Genomic DNA, 27,600 nt, shown 5'->3' with positions numbered 1-27,600 from the left:
TCGTCAGTATGGATGAATGTTTACTAGGGAGTAAGAGTTCACAAGTGGACCTATGCATACTCAATATGGTACATTCTTACTATTCTTAGTATCCATCCGTGGTAGTATCTCCATAGACTCCTAAATCTGTCTAACCCAGGGATCTCCTCTATAGCTCCTATAGTATTTGAATCCTGCAAAACAAGCCAAGGCTGAAGTACCAAGAATACCCGTAGTTACAGAGACAATAATATTAGTAGAATCTTCAGGAGGAATAGAACCTGAGCCAGTTTGAGAAGGGCCGGGACCATGAGTTCCTTGAGCAGAAGAGGTTGATAGAGCTTGAGGTCCTCCAGGAGTAACTTCAGTAGTAGCTTCATGTTGAAGAGAAGTAAGGCCATCAGTTTCAGGAGTAGTTTCAGGAGGATTAGATACATCTATAGTAATAATAACTTCAGGATCAGGTTCATCAATTTCAACAATAGGTACCGCATGTCTATGCATAGTGTGTTTTATAGTGTTACCGTGTTCCTCAATGAGAATACCCGAATCATAAGTTACAGAAGGAGCAACGGTAGCAGATCCTATTTCTGCTATCTCTGGATACTCCCCGTTAGACTGAGGAAGTGTTATATCTAGCGTTCCAGTGAGTCTTTCACCATCTATAGCATCTTCAGCCATTTGAGCCACTGGAGTACCTTGCAGGAGAATCTTAGTCTCAGACTCTGTATCAGGAACTTGGTCAGACAAGTCAGCAGCTGGAACTTCTTCAGGAGCAGAAGAATCAGGAAAAGTAAGTTTAGAAACAGATTCTTCTTCCTCTTCTTTGTCCTCCTTTTCTTCTTGTACTTGTTGAAACCGTTCTTCATCTGCCATCTGATCATCTTTGACTAGTCCTTTGAGTTCCCTTTCTTTTTGGTCTTCCTCTTCTTCGGATTCTTCGTCGGGTTCTTGATTTTCAGAACGTTGTAGTATTTCTTTTAGTTGTTTAATAATCTCCAGAGCAGCATTAAGAATATTACTAGTTGTCTGTGAAGGATTGTTTCCTAGTATATCCCCAACTTCTTCCAAGTTGTCACCATTATTCGATCTACTATACCACTTCTTAGTCCTTCCGCCATCACTGCTGACATAGACAAGGAAAGGTTTATCACCATCGGGAATGAAGACTACCACTTCCGTAACGTCCCATATTGGAAGATTGTCCTCGTGTATTTTAGGCTCTCCAATGAAGTTTGCGATGGTAAATTTACCCCCTCCATAAGTGTGCTTAAAGGCTTTGTATCCATGTGGTATATAACCATTGTAGTTAGCAACTTTAACCTTACTATGACAGTCTTTCCTATTACAATGTGAATTATCATACTCTCCAGTTTCTACTGAGACATTTATATCTACCGGTCGAAAGAGTTTGCACTTTTGTTTATGGAGAGTGTCTGCAGATACAGGTCCTAGCTCTCCTGTTATAGTCCACTTACCGTTATTTGGTTCTCCATTATTACTAACAATAACTTCTGTACCTATAAAATATCCTCCAAGAGCTACTTCCATAATCAGGGGTTTCTTTTTACGCTTTTCATCCGCATCCCAGTAGTATACAGATAGCTTAGGGGTATCTTTGTCAAGTTTAACGAATCCGCCATCCTTATCTTCAAGATTAAAATTTCTGTATCTAACGGAGCTTTCCTCGGTCTCGTATTCATGTCTGTAATTTTTATATCCAGGAACAGTTTTATCATTTGCGATAACTTGAACCTTAGCTTGACTGCATGCACAGTTATAGTCTTTTGTCTCGTAAATGTTGACTATATGGAGTTTGTGAAGAGTACAGGCGAGCTCATTTAGCTTCTTAGTAAACTTATCTCCACCTTGTCCTGGGTAATCCGTGGGAAAGCTACCTGTGCCCTCAATCTCCCTCCATGTTAGGTTATCTCCAGAATTTTCGTACCAAGTAACCTTGTCATTATCTTCGCCAATTTTACTTCGTGTTCTGAGTGCAAGAGGAACTTTTATAGTTGTTCTTCCATTATCATGTTTAAAAGAGTAGTAAGTTACCACTTCCCATATCTCCTGGTGTTCATCAGAGAATGGAGTATATGTTCCAGCATTTTCTATTTGAAGAATTTCTCCACCATAATTAAGATCTTTTATCAGTGATTCAGTTGTTCTATTCCTATGTATGAAATATCTATAGTCAGTATCTTTCCCATCATCCTTGAGAGTTCTTTCTTCTACCTCAATTCGATGATCATTCTTACAAGTACATTTACTCTTATCACTTTTGCTATTATGGCATTTGTACTTTACATCCACACCTTTTGAGTACATCCATAATGCTACCTTCTAGTTTCTTACTTTATAGTAGTTCTCTTATTCAACATCCTCCTCGTACATTCATCCTCCCTCACAACTAGCTCACTGCTTGGCACTAGGAGCCACAGATATGATACATTTCTTCAAAATACTTCGTAGTTATAAATTCCTTTTACTGCTAAAGACAGAATAGGCAGAGACAACTCGATGCTGAGAATCTCATAATGGTAACTCATTCATCTATTCTTCTAGAGACTCCCTTTGGTCGTACTCAGCTCCGCTGGTAGAATGAGAATCTCTAAAGAGTCTACTGGATGAAAGACGATGTATAGTATCTCATAATAGACCATTACTCCATCTACCAATGAATACACAAGCTCCCTCTGGTCGCCTATTCGCTTCGCTCATATGGTTCCCATCACTCTTCCTTAGGCTCCCGTTTGTAGCCATAGAGCTCCTGTTAGTCGCTCTAGTCCCTCATTCTTCGGGACTCCGTCTAACGACGGCGTTCGCTATTCCATAGCTCACATTTAACTTACCCATTTCAACGTCACCGCCCTGTGCGTCAAAATCTCCAACTACATCCAAGAGTTTGATGCAAAAATCGCATTCAATCATCCGTTGGACGTCAATTGACTCTTTAAACGCCTGGGTCCAGTCCCGTTTGACGATTTTGCCTCCGCGGTTGGTGTAGTCGCTGCGATTTTCGAGTTCCAGCTTGTAAAAGCGTTTTACAGCCACCAGGTTCCCTTGAGCGTCTCTAGAGACAAACACATCGTTGCACTTGCCGTAATGGAGGAGTTTGATGACCTCAAATCCAGACATCCTGGAGTGGCGCCTATCATGCTTTGGTAGGATGATAAAACGTTCCTCTGGGTGCGAATTATCGACCAGTGCGTTTGCTAGAGACTTGATTTCTTCTGAATCGACCGCCAAGCCGCTGCATTGGGTGTGTAGCCACGAGTCGGTGAGGTCACTGAGGAACCGCTAAAAACGCCGGAAAACAAACTCCAGGACTCAGTCGTGTTCAGATGAATCTGTCGGTATGTCAACTAGCGCTCCAGGTGGCCACTAAACGTTTTGTTTGAAGCAGATGATCATTTTGTTCACTGCCGACTAGAGAGAGTTTTTCGTATCCACAGGCCCGATTCTTGACGTATAGAGCGTTTACATGTCATCTGGATGCGGTTTTGTTTCTGATTTGAAAAGATGGTGAGCTACAAGGCGGCCTTGTTGATGGGCTTGGTGCGACTTTGCCATGCCATTGACGATGCCATTATAGAAAAAATTGGAAGAGGAGTTGGAACTGCCCTCAACTACGCTGTTTTTAGCAAGAAGGTCGCATATTCCAGTCCCGAGGATTTTGACCCGGAGGGCGAAACTTTTGCGAGCTTCACCCTGGCTCCCGGAGACTCTATAAAGTACTATTGCGGAAGACCATGCGACCGAAGGTCTGGAAGGATTAAAATGTACCCGGAGGACCCGAGAAGACAGACCTTGGCACCCATGGTCAACAGTGGTTTTAAGGATAGCATCAAGCGGGTGCTAAACAACTTTGACGTTTTTAGGAGTGACCGCACTCTCATTTACTATTCTTGTGACTTTTTGGGCGGAGGATACCTGATTCAGTATCCGAGGGACGCCATTATTGTCTCCAAGAATTTGGACTTTTCCCTCAACTTTGCATGCGTGTTTGAAGACGTTTACAGATGGGTGGAAATCAAGTTTAAAAATGTAATGCCAATGCCCTATGGATGCGGGAGCGGCGATGCAGAGCTTTTTGATAACTTGTTGCCACTGGGTGGATTGAGCTCAATGCATCATATAAGGTACTCTCCTGTTTGCGAAATTGTTCCGGAGCCTGGCATGATTATTGGCATTTACTGCGCGACTGGAGAAACGTTTGATGGCAAGGAATGCTTTGAGCAGCGTACGGATGAGGATGGTGATGAACCGCTCTTGTATGACCCAGAGTTCAAGTTTACTGGACTTGCATCAAAGTTGCATTTGTTTAAAGTGCCAAAGGAGGGGTTTCCCAAGGACGTTTCCTTTAGGTGCAAATGCTTTAATCCGGCTGACCAACTAACTTCTCTGCTGAAAATTGTCTCCTCTAGGGAATCGGTTTGTGATTTCAAGGCAAGTTTGGATGAGGCTGGAGGTGAATTGAATAAGATTGTCGCTGTGCCTTGCCGCAAGGAGCTCCATCCAGGGGATTCTTTGAGAATAATTACTCCCCTTGATGACTCTGTTGTAAAGTACTCTGACTTGTATTTTACCTCCAAATTTGCCCCTGGTACTGATACGGTCTTTGCTCAAGACTTGCAAGAGAATGTTGTCAAGGCTGTACCTCTGACTGATGTAGTGGCATCAACTGGTCTATCTGTTGAAGTTGTCGTTGCTCCAGGTGATAGAGGCTATAAGCTTGAAGACTATGACTGGGTTGCAAAAAAGAGAAGGGTTGCTCCACAAGAGCATGTAATTCGGTACAAGAAGGACTCCATATTGGTCCTCAAGACTGAGCATGCAAATTTGACGTATGAGTGGCAGCTTCACTTGGCTGGTGTAATGTCGAGGGATAGGGAGAGCATTGTGAGGAGAACCATTTCTGTCGGATTGATTCCAACGGATCCCTACACATTTGGTTGTGGAGCACGGGACAACCACATTTTTAGAGAGGATCGGGTGGACTTTAGAATTGAACACTGGAATAAATTTGATGCAAAGAATGGAAGAGTGGAGTGCACAATTGACGCGGAAAAGATGAGTCCAGTTGGTTTTTATTGCCCAAGGGGTGCAGTGCTGGAACCTGCGGGATGCTTTGAAAATGTCTTTGACGAGAATGGCAATGTTGTTGAACTAAATGATGTAACTAGTGGAGCACGAGTTTTTAGGGGACAACACATTGTCGGTTTTGAAGTTTTACGAACCGAGGGATCTGATGGCAAGCAGAGAATGGTCGAGTGCAAGTGCAGTGATGTCGATGGTAGAGTGTTGGCCACAATAAAGGTTGTTGTACGGGCGTCTTATGCGAGTCGTTTTAAGTAATGTGAGCATAATGCTGACGATGGCACAAGCCAGAGGAAGCCTTGGCAACGGTATGCACGGCATGAAGAAGGGAATGATGGCAATGACTGTCGAAGGAAGATGAATGACGATAAAAGACTGGACATTTTATTTTTGTCATCTTTAAATTTTGCATGCACTAAATTCTTGTGCTCGAGAGGCATCACAAAGTGTCAGTCCCCATTATCATAAATTGGAGTCTCTGGGTACATTTACATAAAATGAGTCCCCTTTTCTTGTTGTTGACGTGGGTGTTGCCCATTCCGCTCGTTATTTGGAGCGCAAAGAATGCATGCAGTTTACCTCCAAAGGAAAAGGTTGCAATTGACCTCAACCTTACTGGGGAGACCCCAATTGGAGTTCGTACCCGTCACTCTGGAATGATTGTGAATGGTCTCTACTATCATATGAAAAGGGCAATGGCGTCGGGCTACAGACTTGGCAATATCAAGTATGGAGACCAACTTATTCTTCCTGAAGATGTGAGGGACTCTGAAAGATACGTTCTCTTTATAAACCCGGAGGGGTGTAAAAAGTATCTTAGAGTTGTTACCAAGAGCATTTATCGTGGTAAACGGGAAAGAAGAATCCACGAGTTTATTGCAGAACCAACTGGTGACAGATTCCAAAGAGTGGTGAGGACGCTTGTTCACATTGACTTGTACACGCAAGGCAACACTGAGATTATAGAAGTGGAGGAAGATGTAAAGAATATGACCAAAAAGTATAGGATACGGAGTGAAATGAAACTCAAGTATGCAATTGGTGCTGTTCGATGTGGTCGCCAAATTATTAACCGAAAGATTCAAAATATAGTTGATAGGGAAGTAATTTGGGAAGGAGGGGCTCATAAGCCTGAGATATCCATTGTCACTGTGGATATAGAGGGAGATAAGGGCGTGGAAAGGTATGAGTATACTGGAGATGAAAGAGGATTCCTTACCTTGGGTGTGTGGTATACTCCAATTTACACGACTCCATCCGATGAAAGTGACGGTGAAAATGTGCGTATTGTTACACTTGGCGCGTTGCTTCACGGGGGACCGGGGAATAATGTACCTCGTAGTCCTCCTCTCGATCTTGCTCATGGATCTTGTCCTCCTCCTCCTGCTACCGTCAATATCCCCATGTGTGATAATTTAGCAGGATCCGAGGAAAGAGTAGCCAAGGCATTCCGTGCAGTGGTAAATCAGCCTATACCAGAAGCTTTTGCGAATCCTTACGGGTCCATTCCCTTGAGCGCACTACAAGTTCCACCACCTCCGGACGCCCATACAGGGGCTTTTAGGCCTTATGTCCCTCAAGGGCACTGAGAAGGGCACTTTCCAGGGATGAACATTTACATGTTACAGCATAGTATGCAAGAATCTTCAAGTGTTGAAGACGAGGTCATTTTTTTGCCTCATATTTTTAAGTCTAGACTGTGTAGATGAAATTAAAATTTTTATTCATGCGTGCATGCATGATTTTAAAGTTTTCAAGAGTATAAAGTGGTATGGTTTTAACCGGGGTAGTTTTAGGTGTACCTTGTTCCAAGAGTCCAAGAGTGTATTTGCGGGCTCTTGCATAGGTGAGAAGTTGGATAGGACGTGAACAATGTGTGTGAGTATTGTCAAGAGAAACGACGTCCAAACGAGCCTTGTTGAATCATCATCGAGCCTCGATGTTGTAAATGTGGCCAAGTTACAAATCCATGAGTGGACATCCATGTCTAAAAGTTCCTTGTACATGTTTGAAGATGCTCTGAGTATAATCATGGCTATTTGTGAAACGTGTTCCAAATGTACTGTGCTTACTAGGGAATATGATAAAATGTGTTGGAAAACGTGTCGTTTACTCAAGATATCATAGTTTCCAGAGACACTCGTGTATATTCCCAGTATATTTAAAATAAAAGCCAAGTTTGAACGTTGCGTTTTGACCTCTTGAGCTATAAAGCACTCGTAAAAGAGCGGAATATCCCTCACATTTCTGTGATGTCTAGAAAGGATAAATTTGTTGATCTCCTGGTAAAGTGCGTCTTCTGGTTTTATAACACGTTTTACAGCTTGCGATATAAAAATGATGTGCATGGTCGGATCCCTAGGTGGTTCATTTTCCGGAATATCAGATTCGTTTTCTTCCCCTCTAGGAGGATTCTGTAAATCCTCCAAGCTGTACAAAAGGGAGAGAATTTGTAATGACCCCCTGTATTCCAGCTTTCCCATTCTGAATACTGCATTTGGAGTGTGAGCTCTGAGAATTGCAACATCTATTGAATTTTCCAAAATCTTTGTAAATAGAGAAAGCAAACGAGCACTCGCCTTTTTAAAACGCTCACTCAAAAGACCAAGAATAACAAGTTCGAGTATACCATTGTTGATACAAGAGTCTATGCATTCTTTAACGTCGATTGTATCATCCAAAAATGTTTCTGGAAGGGCTGTTAGCTTTTTGTATTGATGGTATAGTCTCCTTGCTGCGGCATCTGCGTCTTTGTCATTGTGAAACTTTTTAAAAACTTGAAATTTTGGAACATGTCCGTCCTCAATCTCTTCAAATTTCCCTTTAAACTCTGAAAATGAGTTTATCTGGCGTTGTAAAACGAGACAAAGACGCCCTGAAATGTATGGAATGAGATAGTCCAAGTCGTAAACATATGGGTCACTTATAATAAAATCCTGTAGACACCTCGTTGTTGCTCCTAGTGCCTTGTTTAGACGGATAATGTAACCAAAAAGTACATCTGTGCCAGCAACTACCCTTGTGAGTGGGGGATAGAGAATTGAAAGCTTGTGTAGAGTATCTTGTAACCCATACGACTGCTTATTTACTCCCATTCCATCTTGCGATATTTGAAGTGCTAGATTAGAAACTGTAGAGTTGACTCTCTTGCTGTTTAAACGGAGCCAATTGGATTCCGTTGACTTCATGGTAATTCCACTAGACATTGCTATCCAATTTGATAATCCATGGCAAACATCTGATTTTCCTGGTCCACCTACACTACCATTGTTTGACGTTTTAAGTCTCTTTTCTGATCTTGTATCATCGCTGTACCTTTTTTCATTAAAGCCACCATAGGGGGAAATGTCACCCAAACTGGTACACAAAAAGTCCTTGAACATCGGCAATTTTAGAGCCCTAGAATTGTCAGAAATTAATCCATTTGCCAGGTTTATTATTGAAAAAATGACATCCTTTAGTAACAAATCAACTTCTGTGAGTGAACACCTGTAACATGGAGCTAGCACTCCAAATAATCTGCGGATACGACTCTTTTTTATTTCCACAACAGTTCCTACATTGGTAAAAATAGCCTTGAGGAGCTTGGACAAGAACCCTAAAAGCGCTCTAAACGCGTGATTCTCTATATTGTCACCCAGAAAATATACGTGGCCGTTTAAACTAGTAACCATTTTTGCGATATTAAATAACCAATCAGATTGTATAATGTCTATGCAAAGTTTTAAATTATCTGCAGGTAATGTCTGTGCACAAATTTCCAAAAGTGACATTATTCTAACATAACCGCATGTAGACAAGTCGGAACATTTTTTACAAGGAGATGAGTCTTGTAATCTCTTGACGAGCAACCGGAATGTTTTTTCATCTCTCCAAAGATGTGGTTTACCTTTCATTGCCGTTGAAATGTACAAGAGTTGTGTATTATCCTTTTCCTTTTCATTCTTGAGAAATAGGGTCAATTTACTTTTAATCATCTTTTCCTCTTGGCTCGTAGGGTCATTCCCATTAATCTTGTGGCTAATACAAAATAGAGGGAGTGACAAATCATTCCTTCTTTCGACCACTTCTTTCATCAACTGTAAAAGCTTTTGATGATCTCCAAAACCATCTAATGGGCTCATCTCCAGCACACTCATTGCCATTACAAACAGACCCAGATATAGAGAAGACTCTTTCGCGCATGTACATCGTTCTAGATACTCTAAATTCTTACATTCACCCTTTACAAAAATTCCCTGTCTTGAAAGTAAAACTTGGAGTATTGTCTTTAATTTTGGGACATAAAGGTGATCTACATTAGATACGTGTTCAAGAATCATCCTATACATTTCCAAGTATGTATTAGATGAGGCCTCATATGTCTCATTCCTTGGAGTTTGTTCATGCACAACGTCTGGTACAGATGGCGAGAGAGGCGTGCAATCTTCTGCCCCAATAGACAACTGTTTGCACAACTCCCTCTTAAACCTTTCATTTATCAAATCTGTGTTGAGTACAGATTTGCAAACATCTTTAATGTAAATCATAGTATCCTCCATGGGTATTCCTTGCTTCTTTACCAATTTTGCAATGTTGGAAAATGTGCTGGAACATTCAGTACATGCGATGTCATCCTCTGTATCTCTTTGCAAAGTGATGTCGATTAGTAGTCGGAGAAATAAACTCTCTTGCAAATAACCATCAAGCAAACAATTTGTGCATTTCGCTTTAGTTCGTTTTACATTACCACCGGAATGTAGTCCGTACAACACATCAAGTGGTTTTGTCGCACAAGTGTTGAATAGGAACATGAAAAGTTTGTGTTGGTGCATTGTTTGAATGGAATCAACGTACGTAGCGATGTTGTCATCAACGATACCAGTAGAATTCATCACAGCAAATACGTACTCTCTGCACTTTTCACGGTATTCCTTGTACTTGTTCCTAAAAGCACTATTAACCTCTACGAACCTTTGAAGTATGTATCTGAATGCGGTTTCTTGCACTTTTCCAATGAATGACTCCGATGATTTAATTCCCAAATGGAAGAGACAGTCCATAACAGCAAGGTCTAGTTTTAATGCATTGTTAATATCATTTTCTGATCCATCACACTCTGCAGATCCTCCAAATAAATTAGATATGTAATCTATATTTCCAGCTATTCTTTCATCCTTGAACAATTTACATGGATCATACAAACTCTTCATGTCCAGAGTTGTTGCATATTTTGATAGGCAAAATAACCAGTCTATAAGCATATCATTAGGTAGTAGTAATTCTATGTGCACATTTCTGCCCCTTACATTAAGTGTTATTTCATCTTCCTTGAACGTTTTGCAATTTATAATCGTTTTAAAGTCTGGGAACATTGATAAAAACGGATCCACATTTGTTTTACTGATAAAGTCCATAAACTTGAATAGGAGAAAGAGAGTTCCGTGTATACATTTTTTTTCCTTTGATAAAAGCCCATGGTTGAAAAAACTCTTTGTCATAAATGCCGGCAAAACGACCTCATCTACAGTGTCTCCGTTTAACCTGGTTTCCTCTGCCTCAAACCATGAAATTGCAAATTTTAAAAGTAGTAGGTACTCGGCATGTCCAGGATACTTGCATTTCATGTTTGACAAGTAGTGTTTTGACAGTCTTTTGTCCCGTTTGCACGTTTCAAGAAGGGGCTCAAGTGTATATTCCGTAATTTCAAATTTCAGGAGGACATTTGAGAGAGTTGCCGCATCGCAGTACATCTCTACAACCTCTAGATATTCCGTAAACATCCTCTTCAGGTCTGCATTGAAAAAACGAGACAAATGTGTTGATATTAAATCGATGACATTCAAGGGAACATCTTTGCTGCGTTCATTTGGTAGCGATAAATGGTTGCAGTACTTGTTCAAAATCGTGGATAAAATGCAAATTACAATGTGCAACATGCAAGTACCAGAAATTTTGGCATCTCCCTTGATGTGATCGAATATTAGCTTGACAGCATTGCCCCTTTCAAAAATGTTGAAACCCTTCAAACCGAGCATTAGCAATATGCATGCCTTTTTTTTACCATTTATATAAAAAATGTCCATAGAATCTACTTTATTTTCCCGCTCGTTATCCACCAATAGACCAAAATCATCAATCATGCCGGATTTGAGGAATCTGTTGTAAAAGTTTAAAATTGTCCGATTCTCATCCTCACGGGTTGTTATGTGATACTTTTCCAAGATGTTATACAAATCCGTTGAACGTATCAAGAAACGAATCTTTTCGTTGGTCAAAAGTCGAACAGTTTCTAAAATAACGTCTAGAAGATAGTAAATTGTGACATCGTCATTTATGAACAGACTGGAAAACAAGGTACCAGAATTTGTTGAAATGTGTTCTGCGATACGCGTAGCTGTTAGATCATCTTGCAGTTCACTCATAATGTAGGAAATTAGCGCCAGAGCTCTGCACCTCGTCTCTTTGGTTTCGGAGCCTAACAGGTCCAGCAACTCTACACATTTCGGCGACGCTTTAATGTACAACCTGGCCAGTTCTGGATCGCAGTTGAATGGTTTGTAAAGTGTGTTTTCCTTCTCTTCGACTTCTCCCCGTTTCTTCTTGCTAATCGTTCCTTTTACCTTAAATTCGGGGCAAATTGTCTCAAACTCACCTTTTACGATACAAGATGCGATTCTAACCCCTGTAATCGCATCCATCTTTGCAAAATGTGAATTTATTGCGACTTATGGCTCATTACGTGGTTAGAGCGTCTTCTGTGGCCTATTCATGCTCATTTCCATCTCTCTGCGATCCTTCTGATCCATTTCCTTCTTTTAAATTTGTGCGTTCACAAAAATTGTGAATTTTACGATTTTAAAATCGAATTAATGGACTCTGTAGTGGCACGACACTTGTGTAGGTCGTACGGTCGTTTTCAGGGGAACTTTCACTCTAATTTTTCCTAGAGTAGATTCTAAGCGTTGGTGTTTTCATTCAATGGGATGACAAGCACAGAAGACGTCTGGGAACGCGAAAAGAGCCTCTCCAGGGAGTGGAACTCCTACCTGGAGGACCTGGCGAGATGCAAGGGGATTGAATTGGTGTCCAGGAACCTCGGCTTTGGTGACATTCGGTCCGTTCTCAAGGCCTTGAAGTTTACGGAGTCGATCCTGAGCGACGCCTGTCTACAGGAAATCAGTCACACAAACCGCTGGAAGAATTTGGTCAAATTTCTCAAAATTTCAAACTCCACGGAGGAGTGTATGTTCGTAGAAGACAGAATGGACCAGCAGATCAAGAGACAGGTCGAGATTTTTCACGGAAATGACCCTGAGCTCAGTAGCAAGTTGGCCAAAGGGCTGCTTTTATCTTGCATTCTGCAAATTATTCCCAACTCTGTGCCGTGGAACTCTGATGTCATGCAAGTTTTAAGGGATGTGGACGCGATTTTTACGCTTCTAATGCTCTCTGAGTCCGGGTGTTCACTCAACTTTAACCCGCTGGTACTTCCGTATAACAAGATTGAGAGTATTGTAAGCGCCTTTAAACTCGACTTATTTCCAGGTAATGTAATGCCTATTATCCACAAGTGAAATTAGGTGAAACTTGCTGGTCTCCTTACGTGGAAGGAGACTTTATGTTCAGGCTCCTGTGTGAAGGCTTCATCCCAATTGCAATTAAAATAGAGTGGATTATGGACGGAAAAGTCATCCTCATGCCAAAAATGCACAATTACAGGTGCTGTATTAAACCTCTGGAAATTGTAATGACCAAAAAGGGTAAAAGGTGTGCCAAGGACATGAATGTCACCCTAAACTGTGCATTCAATGAGGTACGGGAATATGGAAAAATAGAAAGATGTAGGTGCTGAATGGGATAGTCGAACAGCATGGGGAGAATTGGTTGTACCCAGAAATTAGGAGAGAATTTGAAAGAATCTACTACGCTCCAGAAAGCGTTGGAGCCACCAGTGGAAGCCTAAATTCTGTTGAAGTTTGGAAGGATGGAGTTTTGGTCGCAGGAGAAATTGGATGTTTGTTTGCTTGTAACTTAAACAAGTTTGTAGTTGTGGTTGGTTCGGCTTACACAAGCATTAGTGGATTCCACAAGTTACCATCGTCTGGAACGTTTCAAATGTACGCACTTGCCGCAATTCTCCACTTTCAATGTAAGTATTTTGAGGATATAATGGTGATGTTTAGCATTCGAACTCTGGGACCTGGGAATGATCCTTCCATACAAGTTGACCATGGGAGCCAAAACAGTCGGTAGAAGAGAATTTCTGGAAGTTTTTTACGAGGCTCGTTCAACCGTAAGTTTTTAGTTTGCATGAAATGATTTACCTCTTGATATATAAATGGTTTAGGAAAGGATCCTGGAGATACCGGCAGAGTTTGCAAGTCCTACAGATACTCTGGATCTTATTCAAGCATTTTGTAAAGAACAAAATATCCGTAAAAATGAAGGCAGTGCATAAATGTATTTATAACAAAGGTATATAGAATACTATTTTAATGTAGTTTAAATGTTCGTTTATGTGGTTTTTTAGGAATACGAATTAAACTGCCCTAGGTGTAAGGGTTGTGTTATATGTGCGTTATTAGTTCCTACCCTTGTAGATCCTACGGATTTTCCGTAGGTTTTGGGGGCCTTCAGACCTTATAGAAGCAGTGGTTCTATAGATTTATGAAGTAACCTCATAAGACGAATTTGCATGCATGAGGTTTCCAAGGAATATTTCGAAGAGTTACTTCTTTTCTGTCATCTGTTAATGCATGAACAATGGGAGATGTTTCATAGGGAATATATAAATCTATCATCACTCTATGAATGTAAAGGAACTACCATTAATTAAACATGCACACTCTAACGGAGTGCGAACAAGATATTGAAGTATGGTATTCCAGTATACTGATAAGAGAGGAGTTCAGAGGGAGGGTCTCAATTTGGTTGTGGCATGGACCATTAGAGTAGCGCTGCGAATACCGGCCACAGTTTCCATATTCCAAATCCTATAGCACTTCCACCTGTACCTAAACTTGCAACGGATATCCCTGTTATGGCTCCTGGACCGAGTCCTTCTCTTTCATCTTCTTCTCCAATCTTGTAATAATCAACATCACTTATATCGCTAATAAAGTTTTCACCGTAGGATTCCACGAAATCACGAATTCGATAGTACAGTGAACTGTCAGAAAAGTCCAACGTATGATCATAGAAATTCAGGAAATCGAAAGGGCCAGTACCAAAATCAAAATCTTCCGTGAGATCCTCGTTATCTGGGAAAATGTACTTATCTATATAACAACGGTTATATTCCAGGCATAAGTTGCTACCGTATTCTAAGTCTGATAGATGAATGCATTTTTTTGTAAGAGTCTCACTTATCTTTTTTAAAGTGTCGTTAATAGTATGATCACTGTCACCCTCGGGGGTTTTATCCTTTAGATCATCAAGATCTCTACCTGTCCAAACACAATAGCCATAACCTCTGCAAGGTCTTCTCTTGAACCATTTATGATCACCAGTAGAGTCTACATATATGAGAATGGGATAATCTCCAGAGAAGTAGACCAATACCGTTTTAATGTTACTGATAGGACCCCCTGACCATCTATGATCATTGCCACCATCCCTAAATCTATTTCCGTTGAAAGAAGATTTTGGAGTTTCTTCGGCAACGTTGCTGTTTATGCTATGTTCATACACTTTGTACTCATTATTAAGATTATTATATTCCTTATTCACGACAGAAATTCTCTCTGTATGCTTTCCATACCTATGTTTACAGCAATAATTACCCCTTTGTGATATATCAAGAGTAGCAACTCCATTGTATCTGCAATTGAGTTCATCTAATTCATGTGCTAGGTTATATTCCTTAATTGATGCGTCATGTTTCCATCTACCATCACTCAGAGCATAATGCTTGTACTTTGGAAATGATCTTTCCTGAACTGGCACCTCCAATAGTAAAGGTTTTTTCATCACAGAATCCCCTATTCCATAATAAACAGAAACACTTTTGGATTCAGTAGATAAATTTTGATCATAAAATGGTATATAGGAACCATTGTAGGTACTCAAGAGTCTCAATTTACCCGTTTTAAAAGAGTGTTTGAACTTCGTATAACCAGAAAAAGGCCTATCCTTCTTTTCCTTGACAGTTATTGTGGGAAATTTAGCAGCATTTCCAGCACATCTGTGTGTTTCTGAGTTACATTCAAGCTCCTTAAAGCAGTCCAAGGAAGGGTGACCGCAGTAGCTTTCATCCTTCTTTGCCTTAAGATTCACTATCACAACATTTTTAAATCTTTCGTTTAGCTTATCAAGTACATCCTTGTAATCATCAGTTTTCTGTAGATTCTTTAGATCATCTCCAGGTTCCCAATCTCTGTTCGTATAATATGGCTCTTTCTTTGTATAAAAGTTTTTTTTCGCTCCGAAATGAAGTCCGAGTAATAGTGGGCAGAAATTTTGTTCGTCATTATTCCAATATATCACAGTTGCCTTAATATAAGGTTGGCTATCATCAGGGGATAAATCTTTTACATTTTGTAGAATCCCTCTGTATTCAACCCTACTAATTCTATAAGAATCTTCCCAGAGCCACAAACCCTGCGAAGTTCTATGCTCATAGAGTTTATATCCTGTAAGTGCTTTATCATCATTTATATATGGATCAACGCGTTTGTTAAGGGTAATAGAGTTTTTATCTTTATCACCATAGTACGTTGTGTAGTCGTCAGTTGTATTATCTTGACCAATGTCAACAGTTACATCACGAACCGTCATTTCTCTTCTAACCAAGGGAGGTGTACACAGTTCAGCCTTATCTCCATGATGGTTTAAAGACCATCAAATAATCATTTTGTAATTCCCGGCATATTGTTTGTCGTCTCTCTTTAATCTGTGATAGGAACCTGGAACTTTGGCCAACATTTATATGCATTATCGCACTTGGACACTCTAAAATACTGCGAGTAGACCGCTAAACTCTCTAATACGTCCACTTTGACGACTATGTCACAAGCAAGTATCAAAGGGAGTCGCTGAAATAAGACAAACAAAGGCTCCTTGGCCTATTGTTTTACAGTTTATTGCAAGGATAGAATTGTGCAATAAACTACAGGAGTGAGCTCTGAATTTGTTGTGAACAAAAGTATTCTTGCCTCTTCCTAGTACTCCCTACAGGGAACCACACTACATTGGTGAACACATTTCCCATTTATTCTTCCTCTTCCGGGATCATTCCTCCATACTGCACTCCAATGGTAGTTTTTGCATTGTGTAGAGTTTGTAGACTGTCTACGCGAATGTAGCGAATGGATCAAGAGAGTAACATTCTCTTCCTTCGAGATAGTGAATGGTATTTTGCAAATCATTAGTCTTTACATCATGGTAGTCCAAGTAGGAAATTTAGAGGGTATAATCGGTGGTAAAGAGCAGTGGATGAAATGGCAGGAACGGAGTCCATAATGAGCCATTATTGTGACTGTAACATCCACAAGGATCATTCAGATGATGGTGATAAAGGGTGAATAAGAGTGAAGTATAGGGACTAGCATATGGGAATTCCACTTTCCTGTTTACTCGCATTAACTGGTTATATCCTCCAGTGGATATCCTCCAAAATGATGATTTGTCTACATGGCAGAATTGGGGTACTCTGCATGTTAGCAAATGAAAGATTTTCTAAACAGTACCATAATGGAAGTTACACTAGTTTCATCCACCTTAAACAGTCGTGTGAACGATCTCTGTGGACGTTAAAGTCACACCAATGACTCATTAATGCTGCCATACTGCCATCTTGTAGGGACTCCATTCATACACTGCCAAGTAATAGGGACTAGCGGCGCCATAAAGACGGTCTCCTCACCCAAATCTGCTGTGGAATCCTCTCAGCATAGAGAATAAATGAGTGTGGAATCTCCTAGGCAGTGTGTACTCTGGACATACCTTTCATAGCTTCCCGTAGTATTCCTTGGCCATTGTATGACCATCACATATCATTACCATAGTAATAAACCTCCGTTTCATTCCTAATGTAACTATAAATCCTCTTCTAATGACATTCTCCATTTCCCTTCAAAATAGCCTCAAAGTTAGACATCCGCAGACATCACAGTGGCGACACATAGCCATCAAGTCCTGCAAGTAGACACATCAGTCATATAATGAGACAAGGAGTGAATCTCTGGGTAGTTCGCCAGCGCTACACCTTCCATATGAACTCCAAGATCCACTAGAATTGTCAATCGTGTAAATAATCTCGCAATTGCATTATTTACAAAATGAAAAGACTCAGCCGGGTGGTTTTACATTCGTGGAATTTTCTTCCGAGTCATTTAACCACTTTTCTCCATCGTACATTCTTCTAGGTACCCTTGTGTTATATGGGTTCCCAGGCACTCGTGGTATCGTGTTCACTCTTTGTGTTGCCCATCCTGTAGATTCCTGGCCAACGCCACAGACCAGTCTGAATTATAATGTCTAAATTTGGATTCCTGCGGAATATCTCCAATGGCTTCCGCGATACTCTCTTTGATCTCGTAGAATGGTATACCTACGCGACTCTAAAGCAACAGCATATGGTCATGATCGCCAGTGGCGCATGTCTAGGTGCGATTGTAGGCGTTACAAAGAGAAGGAGGAGGATTAAGGACGGAGAATTCAGCACAAACTTTGAATTTGCCGCTTATAATGTACACGACGTTGAGGAATTTGAACAAAACTGGAATGAGCAGGCCAGAATCGCACAAAAACAACCAGGATACAAGTTTACCAGACTCTACAAGGCATACCACTGGGACAGGTCGCCAACTCACTATCTACAGGTTTGTTTAATGAATGCGAATACATGAGCGAAGCGAGTGTATGAGCTGGCGGAGTATCCTACATAGTAGATACGAATGCTAAGTCTTGAGCATAGCGAAAGACTGTCTGACTGGAGGGAGGACTGTAGCGAATATACGTAAGTATAGGAGCCAGAGGATGACCAAAGAGAGCATACGCCCTTATTCTGTGGATGGTTTCCAGAGGTTCATTCTCTCATCTACATCCCACCGTAATCCTACACTTAGCGCTCCGATTTCGCATCTCATCCATGCATTTACACTCTCATTCAGTTACGTCTATGGAGATCAAAGGAAGACTTGGAAAATTACAAGAATCTTGCACAGCAAAAGGTACTCGAAAAACGAGTTAACGGAGCCGCCTCAGAGACACAATTTGGGCTCCCAGTAACCATAGTAGACGATTCAGTCAGAAGAGGAATCGATTTTTAACAGTCAAACATTGTCACCCCGTGCAATTGAATGTGTAAGCGTGATGCCCTTTTGAATGCAGTGGAGATTAGTGATGAAATGACACGTACCAATCAGGCTGGTGGAGATGATCAGCGCAAATATCGGCCAGTATCCATAGAGTAGCCTCTGTATGAACTTAAGAGCCATTCTCTCCCTCAAAGTGTGGACCCTTGTCATCCCGTCAAGTGTCCCTTTTTATCCACAAATTTCTCAGGGTCCCTAGTCGTCCATTAACTCCAAACATCGTCTAGCTCACTTGGAGTCCACGTTAGTCTCGGGTAGTGTGTTAAATTGTCGTTGGCTGGCACTGTAGCTCGACGGGAGCCACTTTGCGTTTATCACATCCATCAGTTACTCAATTCTTTACACCCGTGGAAAATTGTTGGAAAACGAGGAAAAATCCTGGCAAAGGAGGAAAAGGTGAGGTTTGTGGTCAGTTTTATCTCCGGGCCCCTAGGGGAGTTTTCCGGTACACTCTGGTTAATAATGTGACCATACATGCAAAGTTGTAGCCATCATGTGTAAACCAGGAGCGAAAACACCAAAGAAAGCTAAAATCATACTATCGTGTAGGAGTAGCGCAGCCCACTGACCGTTGGGCACATTGGAGATTTAAATTTCCAGCATAACTCTAAATTTTAAGGATCATAGGCAATAATACAAAATGGGACAGGTTTGTAAATGTTTTGTGTGTTTAATCAATTGCTTAGGATTATTACGCAATTTTGGGCGTCAAAAGGGGATGTACCGAATCCGAACTGAAGAAAGCCTACAGGAAACTTGCCATGCAATGGCATCCTGACAAACACCAAGATCCACAAGCCAAAAGGAAGGTTTGTTTGGTTGATGAGCTTTAGCTACCAAAGGGAATGTCCGACCAGGGGCTTTAGCCTGAGCGACCTATGGGAGCTCTTCCGTCTAGTAGGATTAAGGTCATTACTGGAGTGAAACGGAAGGAAGAATGACCTACCGACGTCGTAGACTAGGGAGTTTATGGCGAGTATACGTAGTATATGAGCCTGTGTATATTCTATGGATCCTAGTGCTGGACTATCCATAGAGATCATTTGGATGACTGCCTCGATAGCTGTTCATCTTGTCATTCTGTGGATATTCTCTCTGACGGTTACTTAGTTGTGAGGGAGGATGAATGTATGGTTGTCTAGGGAGTAAGGTACTGATGTGCTCCCTTTGGTCGCACTGAGACTCTCATGGATCTCAGAGTTTTGAAGGGGTATACTCTCTGAACATGGAGGATGAGTGAATGTTGGACTAGTAAGAAGAGGGAACTATACTTAAGGTCTCGCTCTAAGAACTATAGTAACGATGACGGCTCAACAAGGAGTAACCATTGATCTTAAAGAAAAACCACCAGATAAAGATCCTCCAAAAGAGAAGATTTATGAGGGAGATCTTCTTGCTACTGATAAGAATATTATAATTAAAGTTACAAGATCTTCCTATCCTGGTGAAGGATCAGACTTCCTCAAGTACATTCATCAGGATAGTACTTCTAATGGAGGAAACTTTACACTGAAGGAAATCAAGGATGATCAGAGTGGAACCGTTGACGGAGCTCAGAACACAGCTAAGGTAATCTCAGTTTCTGCCTACTACTGGCAGCATAGACTAGATATGGCTCTCCTGGTAGGAGTCACTACAGAGGGTAGAAATACGACATACTATAGAAATAGCAATAAAGGCGAATGGACATCTTATAATAAGATAGAATCTGAAAATGGGCCTACTAAGGAAGAGTTAGAGCTTCTCAATTGTGAAATAAATGATGCAGTCACCATTGACCTATCCTTTTCTAGAATTAGTGGATCTTACTGTTGCGAACATCATAACGGTAAGAAGGAAGGTGGTGGTATGGTCACAGTTGAGAAAGAAGAAGTTTACTGTACACAAGAGGGTCACACTTCAAGTCGTATTCCATACCAAAAACACTCCATTTCTGATAGTTGTAAACTAGCTGATATAAGGTATGATTCTGGTGGTCAAGTTAAGATAAGTGCTTCTGACCTTAAAAATTCCTATTACTGGTGCCAAAGTGTCTCTGCATTATACTGTGGAGGAAAACCAGTGTTTATCTATCTGGACTCTGGCACATTTAAAGGATGGCTCAAGAAAATAGATACTAGTAATGATGAATACTGGACACCCGTTTCCAATAAACTCCAAGACATAGCACCTGATGATTTCAAGGACTGTAGTCACGAAGGCTTTGATACACTTGTGAATGCACTAATAGAGGCTGGATGTAACAGCTATTCAACATGTCCTCCTGCTCCTAAAGCTGAACAACTTGTTGCTGAAACCGTTGCTGCTGCTGGTCTTGGCATATGGTCAATCTCTGGTATATCTTCTGGTACTCTTGCCGGAGCTAGTGGTATTACTGGACTCGGTTGGTGGGCATTTAAACGTTCTAGAGGAGATCCTTGGGTTAGACAGATTTAGGAGTCTATGGAGATACTCTAGATACTAGCTTGGGCACTGAGAATGAATGGTGTCTTGAAAAACTGTAAGGGAGATTCAGAGACATAATATAGGCCATGACTCGAGTGATTACTCAATCTGAACAGTTACATTACTCACCCTATCTCCTCTGGACATTCATCTCTCCTTTGGCCAAAACCTTTTGTCGGATACTCCATGTTCTGCATCCCATTATTAATCCACCGTTACATGTTCCATTTAGGCTGAAGAAATGTTCAAGAGTGTATCAGAGGCGTACGATGTTTTATCGGATCCGGAAAAACGTAAAATTTATGACCAATTTGGTGAAGAAGGTCTCAAGGGAACTGCACCGGGACATTCTGATCACGGTGGAGCACACACCTATGTCTACACTGGGGTTGACCCTAGTGAATTATTTAAAAAGATCTTTGGATCTGACAGAAATTTCATGTTTGGTGGTTTTGGTGATGACTTTGGCGATGCCTTTAATATGCAAACAAGTCACCATCACCACGCACCAAAAAGTACAAGCTATGAACTGGAACTACCAGTCTCTCTGGAAGACTTGTACAGCGGTACAACTAAAAAAATGAAGATTACAAGAAAACGCTTTTCTGTCAATAAGGAGTATAAGGAGGAACATTTTCTCAAGATTGATATCAAACCGGTATGTTTATCTTCATTGATTAATATTACTCGAATTCCAATTTTACAAAACTGTTCAGGGCTGGAAGGATGGTACAAAGTTGACATTTTCTGGTGAAGGTGACCAGCAATCCCCAGCTTCTCCCCCTGGAGACCTTATTTTTGTAATAAAAACAAAACCACACGGGCGATTTGTGCGTGATGGAAACAATTTGATTTATAAAATAACGGTACCTTTGGTAAAGGTAAGTGTGCTCTAGTAACATGACATGCATATTTAGGCGCTAACAGGCTTCCAAGCCAGTATAACCACTTTGGATAATCGCAGATTGACAATTAGAGTTACAGAAATTGTTTCAAACCGTTCTAAAAAGGTAATTGCAAAAGAGGGAATGCCCCTCTCTAGAAACCCAACCGAACGAGGTGACTTGATTTTAGAGTTTGACGTTACATTTCCCGAGACACTCACACAAGAACAAAAGAAGAAATTGGTTTCTGCACTACCATCTTAATTTTTCATTATCCTGTCTACATTCATCTCTTTCCATTTCTCCGGTAACTTGGTAGTTCCCGCAGGTTATAGAACAAATACAGTCTAAACATGGGCATTACAAAAAACCTTGTACTAAATGTTACAAACGCGATGATATTCGCGTGATGCGCTAGTCATGTTATCACTTCCAAGAAAAGGAAGTTTGTGTCCATCCTCGCTCTTGGAAAACCTGCGCTTAAAGTTTGAGAATAATGCCCCTCCCCAATAGCTGCTCTCTGGAGGATGTATAGCAAGATCGACCGCAGCAAAAGTCACAAAACCCCAAAATACAAACATACGCAGTGCCTCTGCACGCTTTGCAAACTCTTGATAGCTCAGAGCTGGCTTATAAAACAACTTTTTTGCCTCTTCCCATGCCGTGTCAAACTGTATGGTCAATGATTATCCGAATATATAATCTTCACATGGAATGTATAACGAGCAGTTGAACGAAAACAGGCATAGTCTACACAAATGACCATCTTTGTAAGATACAAAGAGACTATTTTCGCAACAAGAAAGAATGAAAAATGGTAAAGGGCGTAGAGAAAGAGGAAACTTACATCTTCAACGTTTTTGCCACGGGGGGCCTGGCCCAGCCAGCGTCTCTGGTAGGCGTTGACGCCTTGCGATCTCAGAGTTGAAAACTTGGAAACGGCAGTCCTAAGAGACCCGCTCGTTATCATTGTAAAAAGTAGAGACTGATAGCAACTCCCCACCAACGAGTCAACGTACAGGCGTCTTATCTAACACACTTTGGGAGTATCCCTTCACTCCCCTATGTTACAGATTAATTTAACTTTAAATATCTTGTTTGCTGCCCAAAATGTTGGAAAGAGGAACTGCTCCTCTACTTGGGGACCTTTTTAATGCCGTTGAGTAGCCTTGGCACAAAACTGTAGAATTTGTGTCAAAATAGAGGAAGAGGCGAACCTATTAGACCAGAATCCCGGGAATAAAATTGGTCTGGGCTCCGAGGTTATGCAATCTGAGCTCTTGGGAAGAAACTTTTCAAGAGATAAACGTCGATAGAACCTGAATCCGCTCTATAATGTGAAGTAGATGAAGAGGCGTACCATTCCCTTCTTCTGCGCCAATTTCCGCAGAGTTGATCGAAAAAAATGATATTTGTTCTTTGTTTAATCTTTGATCTGGTCCTCTTGCTCTTTGGAACTGCCATTTATCGCCTATTAGTTCCAGTTAATGGACATTATGGTCTTTTGTGTATGAAGTTGCTCCCTAGGGTCCAGTATGAGGTAATCACCACGTGACGGTCCATTCAGCAACACATTCAGTTGATTTAGAGTGAAAAGGAATTAATTACGATAAATGGTTGGAGTTACCCCAAAATCATCTCTGAGTCGAGAGAAATTTCTCCTCTGTCCGGGTCGTTTTGTTCCATTTCCACGTACACACAAAAATGGTCTGCCTTTTGTCTGTTGCGTCCATGTTAATCGCTATATTCTCTTTATTTCTAATTTTTAAGTTGCCGGTTTCTCTATCTCAGCAGAATAATGACCAAATAGTCCCGGAATCCGATGCCACATTCACTCAGATCTCAACGTTAGCTTTTTTGGTGTATATAGTTCATGTGATACTCTCCTCTGAGACTTACAGCCATGTAGCGTGGATTCTATCCCTATACATAATGTCTGTAACTAGTGTGCATTCAGGAATGCGAAAGGTAATGCTAAAGACTCTGATACACAAGCCCTTCCCACCCCTGTCAGTGGAGCTAATCAAACTGAAAGTGAGTCACAAGAGAACGTATAATGCGAATAGGCAAGTCGGATGCATTGGATCCTCAAACTGTTCTTACTCGCAATTTTACTACTCGAGGTCCTGTGACAATCAGATGCAAGTCTGGTCATTTTATAAACATAATATCCGCAAATATAACCTGTAATGGGAGTGTCGTTGACGCAACCCTGGAATTTTGGAATGTTTGTAGGAACAAGACAAAATGTATAATCACTATGGATAATATTGAAACATGTTTTGACCCCTCTGGAACTTTTGGAAAAACCGAATTTACATGCTCAAAATGTAGGTTATCTCCCATTAAACATAAATTAACAGTATATGCCCTGGACTGCGGACTTTTTCACCCACGCAAAGCAGAGGATCAAGAATTTTGCATGCGCCTATGCCTTGGATATATTGACCAATGCAGATCAAAGAAGGATTTTTTGCCGAGAGTTTTTACCCTTAAGTGTATAGAAAAACTGTTCAGAAGAAATTCATTTAATAAGCGATGTATATTTCTTCTAGGTAACTTCTTTCCTTAATATTGTAAATTCCAGGGAGCATAAGAGGTGAAAATAACGATTTCAAGTGGGACTCATATCTTATGAACAGTTGGTGTTTTATTACCATAATTCATATGTGATTTAGAATTCGAAACTGGGAGAGTTGTACTGACAAATATGTCCTGGAGCTACATAAAATACACAAAGCCCATTGAAAATCCAATAATCATCCCTTCAATGGCTAATTTGAGGAGATATGTCAAAGTAAACTTATTTAATGTTACAAATATCGGATTTCAAGCAAAGTTGCTAGTTATTGATTGTCTAGATAGTTGTAAAGAGAGACGTAAAGAGTTTAAAAGTACTATTGGATGGTTGGCCATTTCTGTAGGAGATCATTCTCCCTATATAGAAAAGAGATTACAAGTAGGAGCATTAAGGGGAAAATCATCTATAATTTTACCGCTCGATCCTAGGAAGGAATGGATTATATTGGCCCAAATTCAAAAAATTGAAACAGAAGGTGGAAATATACCAAGAGTATTCCATACTATTTTGACAGGCGATGGAAAATATACTATTGAATTTCTCCCAAAAGAGAGGGATGTAGTCATAGGATATATTGCTTTTGAAGCTGATGGACCACATTTCATTCATGATGCAGATGTTGTTGTGTTTAGTGAAGTGGCGGAGAGTGTAAATGTCTGTACGATTTCCATAAATATACCAAGAAGGTGGCCAAAAAACATTCCAATGTATGGAAACACACTTCATAGTTCTATAATAGTAAATCCCAATATACAATCAAATATTTCGTCCCTAAGGGCTGAAAGGGATGTAGGAGCTACATCTGATGGAAAAATCAATTTATGGAATCTAAAAATTGAATATATAGTTGAAAAACCAACAATAACTCTACCTCCAATAGTTCATGGGATTGTAATAGAAGATGAAGCTTCCATATTATTAAAGAGAATCTGTAAATATTGTATTCGGGGTGAAACTAAAAACGAAACAAATAGTACCAGCAATCAATCTACTGGAAGTATTCGTAGAAGGAGTGACACTAGGACAAAAAGATTTTGTTTCAAAGAATGTAAATCTTTGCTAGGAAAATGTATTGACGCAGAAAATATTAGGGAATGTTACGCTGGTGTAAGCAAGGGTTGTAGACTATTAGATAGTGATATGTTGTTGGATTCAATAATAAGTTACAAAAGAGCTATTGCTATAAATGAGAAAAGGAAGGTGAAAGAGAATGATGTAGAAATAATCCAACCTCCTGAACCAACTCCTGTTTCACCGGTAGAGAAGGAAAAAAATAAAACAATAGTTAGAGACTGTCTAGAGGGTCCATGGGGAGAATGGTCAAAATGTAGTAATTATTGTAGATCAGAGACAGTGAAAAGTCAGAGGGTCAGAAAGAGAGTGATATATGCCAAAAATATTGGTAGTGGCAGCAGGCCATGTATTACAGTAGAAACCCAAGAATGCCTTAATCTCCCAAATTGTTCAGAATTTTGTCTAAAGAGAGCTGTTGATGGAGTTGAACACTTTTTTATCTGGTCAAAAGATTGTAAAATCAGTGTAGATGATTTAGAAGAAGACAAATATGCAGGAAATTTTGAAGGTCTAAAATCCGGTGTAAAGGGAACAGAATCTCCTGGATGTAAAGTTGATGATAATTGGTCATCATGTGATGCACCATGTGATTTAGGAAATCCATTTCACGAACACTTGCGCATTCCACTTGCTTGTAGTGAAACTAAAAGGGAATGTCGAGTTAAACCAGAGAAATGTAGAGTCCAACAGGTGAATCCTCGGTGTTTTCTTAGTAATACTGTTTATGACATGGATGAGGAAACATGGGTAAAAAACGATGCATGTATATGTATGTCTGGTACCGTTTGCACAGCAGAAGAAATTTACATGGGTGAAGATTACGATGACTTACTGTCATTTGAAAATATTTCCAGAGTAAGTACAGGTATTAAAAATACAGCTGTACAACTATTTATCTCAGTTGCTAATGGAAGACGTGTGAATATTCCAGTTGGGTTTCTGAAAGAGATAACATACGGGAAGTTTAATCAAGAAGAACTGCAACATTTTTGTGCGACTGGTGGAATAAGAATTGAGCCTCCAATGAAGGAAACCCTATGGACAGATTGTAGATTGGCAGATAGTAATGAAAAGAATGTCGAAGGAGATATAACGAAACCTCAAAAATCTTCTGGTATGAAAAAATCACGCTGTACCTCAATATGCTACAGCATTAGAGGAAAATGTGAAAATGAAGTTCAGGAGATAGAAGATGCAGATATTGTTAGGTGTTTTAAAGAGACTGTACTAACTAAAAAGGAAAGTGTTGATGTTATATCATTTAGAAAATATGGGAATTTACAAGGAATTAGCATTCCTATGGACGAATTGTCCAAGAAAATTGCTGATTTGATGGTTGAAATGACATCAAATACTCCAGAGAATATATTATCTTCATATCTTAGTCAATACAGTATTTCCAAACATTTTGTGATGTTATCAGATGTTTTTATAAGTTTTACATGTAACTTTGGACCAAATATGGAACGAGTACATGAATTATGTGTCCAATCGACGAAGAGTATCCTGAACATGTGCATAATACGAGAAAATAATAAGAAAGAGGGAAGAATAAGATTATGTATGAACAAAAGAATTGATGGAAGCAAAAATGTTACACAGGAGAAGATGAGTGATGAATGGGAGTTTAAAACCTACTGTCACTTCAAGAAGGTACAACCAATTGGAACAGGTTTAGTATTTTGTAAGAATGACAATCTAAATTGTGATTTTGATGAATGGACACAGTGGTCAGAATGTACAGATACGTGTACCAGAAACGGAATTGTTCCTGTGAGAACTAGGACCAGGAAGATGAATGGGGATGCTAGTGCATGCAACATGAAAGACAATAAACTGATCGAAACTGAACCTTGTCTTTGGCTTCCCCAGTGCCCTTATGATGATATAAAAGATTATATAGAAGAAATGAAGACAAATATTGCGTGGGAGGTGGTACTAGAAAAAAATAGTGATCTACAAGAATGGGCACTGGATGAAAGGGCTGACCTCGAGAATGAGTTCATGGAAGGAAAAACAACTCCCGCAAAAAGGTGCAATATATTTTTAGGACAGCAACAAGTCCAAAACACTAGACTTATCCTACAGGTTTGTTTTTTCTTCTACCCTCTCTTGTTGTGCATGCGGATAAAGTGACTGTGGTGTGAATAGCAAGAGTGCGGATGTGTGGCACCATGTTTGTATTAGACGAATTAATCGGTCTAAATAATTTTTAAGATAAAAACTTGTGAGGGAAGAA

General features: G+C 40.2%; 11 protein-coding genes across 11 annotated transcripts, besides 1 other annotated feature; 6 read left to right on the top strand and 5 right to left on the bottom strand.

The window, feature by feature from the left end:
* Positions 1 to 120: 120 nt before the first annotated feature.
* Positions 121 to 2,307, bottom strand: BEWA_024380 (hypothetical protein; the record flags this gene model as incomplete). The annotated part of the gene is made up of 1 exon (XM_004829198.1): positions 121 to 2,307. The coding sequence occupies one exon, from the start codon at positions 2,305 to 2,307 to the stop codon at positions 121 to 123; it is 2,187 nt and encodes a 728-aa protein (XP_004829255.1).
* Positions 790 to 924: a sequence feature (GA-rich).
* Positions 2,308 to 2,720: 413 nt separating the features above from the next.
* On the bottom strand, positions 2,721 to 3,117 carry BEWA_024370 (serine/threonine protein kinase, putative; the record flags this gene model as incomplete). Its single annotated transcript, XM_004829197.1, has 2 exons — positions 2,721 to 2,749; positions 2,832 to 3,117. 2 exons carry the CDS (start codon positions 3,115 to 3,117, stop codon positions 2,721 to 2,723), a joined length of 315 nt encoding a protein of 104 aa, XP_004829254.1.
* A 384-nt stretch (positions 3,118 to 3,501) lies between these two features.
* Positions 3,502 to 5,337, top strand: BEWA_024360 (hypothetical protein; the record flags this gene model as incomplete). The annotated part of the gene is made up of 1 exon (XM_004829196.1): positions 3,502 to 5,337. One exon carries the CDS (start codon positions 3,502 to 3,504, stop codon positions 5,335 to 5,337), a length of 1,836 nt encoding a protein of 611 aa, XP_004829253.1.
* A 239-nt stretch (positions 5,338 to 5,576) lies between these two features.
* BEWA_024350 (signal peptide-containing protein) lies at positions 5,577 to 6,668 on the top strand (the record flags this gene model as incomplete). Its single annotated transcript, XM_004829195.1, has 1 exon — positions 5,577 to 6,668. The coding sequence occupies one exon, from the start codon at positions 5,577 to 5,579 to the stop codon at positions 6,666 to 6,668; it is 1,092 nt and encodes a 363-aa protein (XP_004829252.1).
* A 135-nt stretch (positions 6,669 to 6,803) lies between these two features.
* On the bottom strand, positions 6,804 to 11,759 carry BEWA_024340 (hypothetical protein; the record flags this gene model as incomplete). The annotated part of the gene is made up of 1 exon (XM_004829194.1): positions 6,804 to 11,759. One exon carries the CDS (start codon positions 11,757 to 11,759, stop codon positions 6,804 to 6,806), a length of 4,956 nt encoding a protein of 1,651 aa, XP_004829251.1.
* Positions 11,760 to 12,044: 285 nt separating this feature from the next.
* Positions 12,045 to 13,519, top strand: BEWA_024330 (leucyl/phenylalanyl-tRNA--protein transferase, putative; the record flags this gene model as incomplete). Its single annotated transcript, XM_004829193.1, has 6 exons — positions 12,045 to 12,606; positions 12,642 to 12,874; positions 12,907 to 13,075; positions 13,109 to 13,210; positions 13,245 to 13,354; positions 13,409 to 13,519. The coding sequence occupies 6 exons, from the start codon at positions 12,045 to 12,047 to the stop codon at positions 13,517 to 13,519; spliced, it is 1,287 nt and encodes a 428-aa protein (XP_004829250.1).
* Positions 13,520 to 14,007: 488 nt separating this feature from the next.
* BEWA_024320 (hypothetical protein) lies at positions 14,008 to 15,837 on the bottom strand (the record flags this gene model as incomplete). The annotated part of the gene is made up of 1 exon (XM_004829192.1): positions 14,008 to 15,837. The coding sequence occupies one exon, from the start codon at positions 15,835 to 15,837 to the stop codon at positions 14,008 to 14,010; it is 1,830 nt and encodes a 609-aa protein (XP_004829249.1).
* Positions 15,838 to 17,534: 1,697 nt separating this feature from the next.
* BEWA_024310 (hypothetical protein) lies at positions 17,535 to 18,332 on the top strand (the record flags this gene model as incomplete). Its single annotated transcript, XM_004829191.1, has 2 exons — positions 17,535 to 17,882; positions 18,174 to 18,332. The coding sequence occupies 2 exons, from the start codon at positions 17,535 to 17,537 to the stop codon at positions 18,330 to 18,332; spliced, it is 507 nt and encodes a 168-aa protein (XP_004829248.1).
* A 685-nt stretch (positions 18,333 to 19,017) lies between these two features.
* Positions 19,018 to 21,970, top strand: BEWA_024300 (DnaJ domain containing protein; the record flags this gene model as incomplete). The annotated part of the gene is made up of 5 exons (XM_004829190.1): positions 19,018 to 19,026; positions 19,064 to 19,186; positions 21,055 to 21,480; positions 21,539 to 21,703; positions 21,740 to 21,970. The coding sequence occupies 5 exons, from the start codon at positions 19,018 to 19,020 to the stop codon at positions 21,968 to 21,970; spliced, it is 954 nt and encodes a 317-aa protein (XP_004829247.1).
* A 113-nt stretch (positions 21,971 to 22,083) lies between these two features.
* Positions 22,084 to 23,228, bottom strand: BEWA_024290 (hypothetical protein; the record flags this gene model as incomplete). Its single annotated transcript, XM_004829189.1, has 4 exons — positions 23,067 to 23,228; positions 22,924 to 23,025; positions 22,554 to 22,886; positions 22,084 to 22,377 (listed from the first exon to the last, which is right to left on the bottom strand). The coding sequence occupies exons 3-4, from the start codon at positions 22,674 to 22,676 to the stop codon at positions 22,084 to 22,086; spliced, it is 417 nt and encodes a 138-aa protein (XP_004829246.1). The 5' UTR covers positions 22,677 to 22,886; positions 22,924 to 23,025; positions 23,067 to 23,228.
* A 534-nt stretch (positions 23,229 to 23,762) lies between these two features.
* Positions 23,763 to 27,497, top strand: BEWA_024280 (hypothetical protein; the record flags this gene model as incomplete). The annotated part of the gene is made up of 4 exons (XM_004829188.1): positions 23,763 to 24,036; positions 24,070 to 24,261; positions 24,294 to 24,347; positions 24,385 to 27,497. 4 exons carry the CDS (start codon positions 23,763 to 23,765, stop codon positions 27,495 to 27,497), a joined length of 3,633 nt encoding a protein of 1,210 aa, XP_004829245.1.
* Between the last annotated feature and the right edge of the window lie 103 nt (positions 27,498 to 27,600).

This window comes from Theileria equi, chromosome 1 (genome assembly GCF_000342415.1).
Source record: "Theileria equi strain WA chromosome 1, complete sequence".
Classification (NCBI taxonomy): Eukaryota; Apicomplexa; class Aconoidasida; order Piroplasmida; family Theileriidae; genus Theileria; species Theileria equi.
The sequence above is the reverse complement of the archived record's forward strand: the minus strand, read 5'-3'. Positions and strand labels throughout refer to the sequence as shown.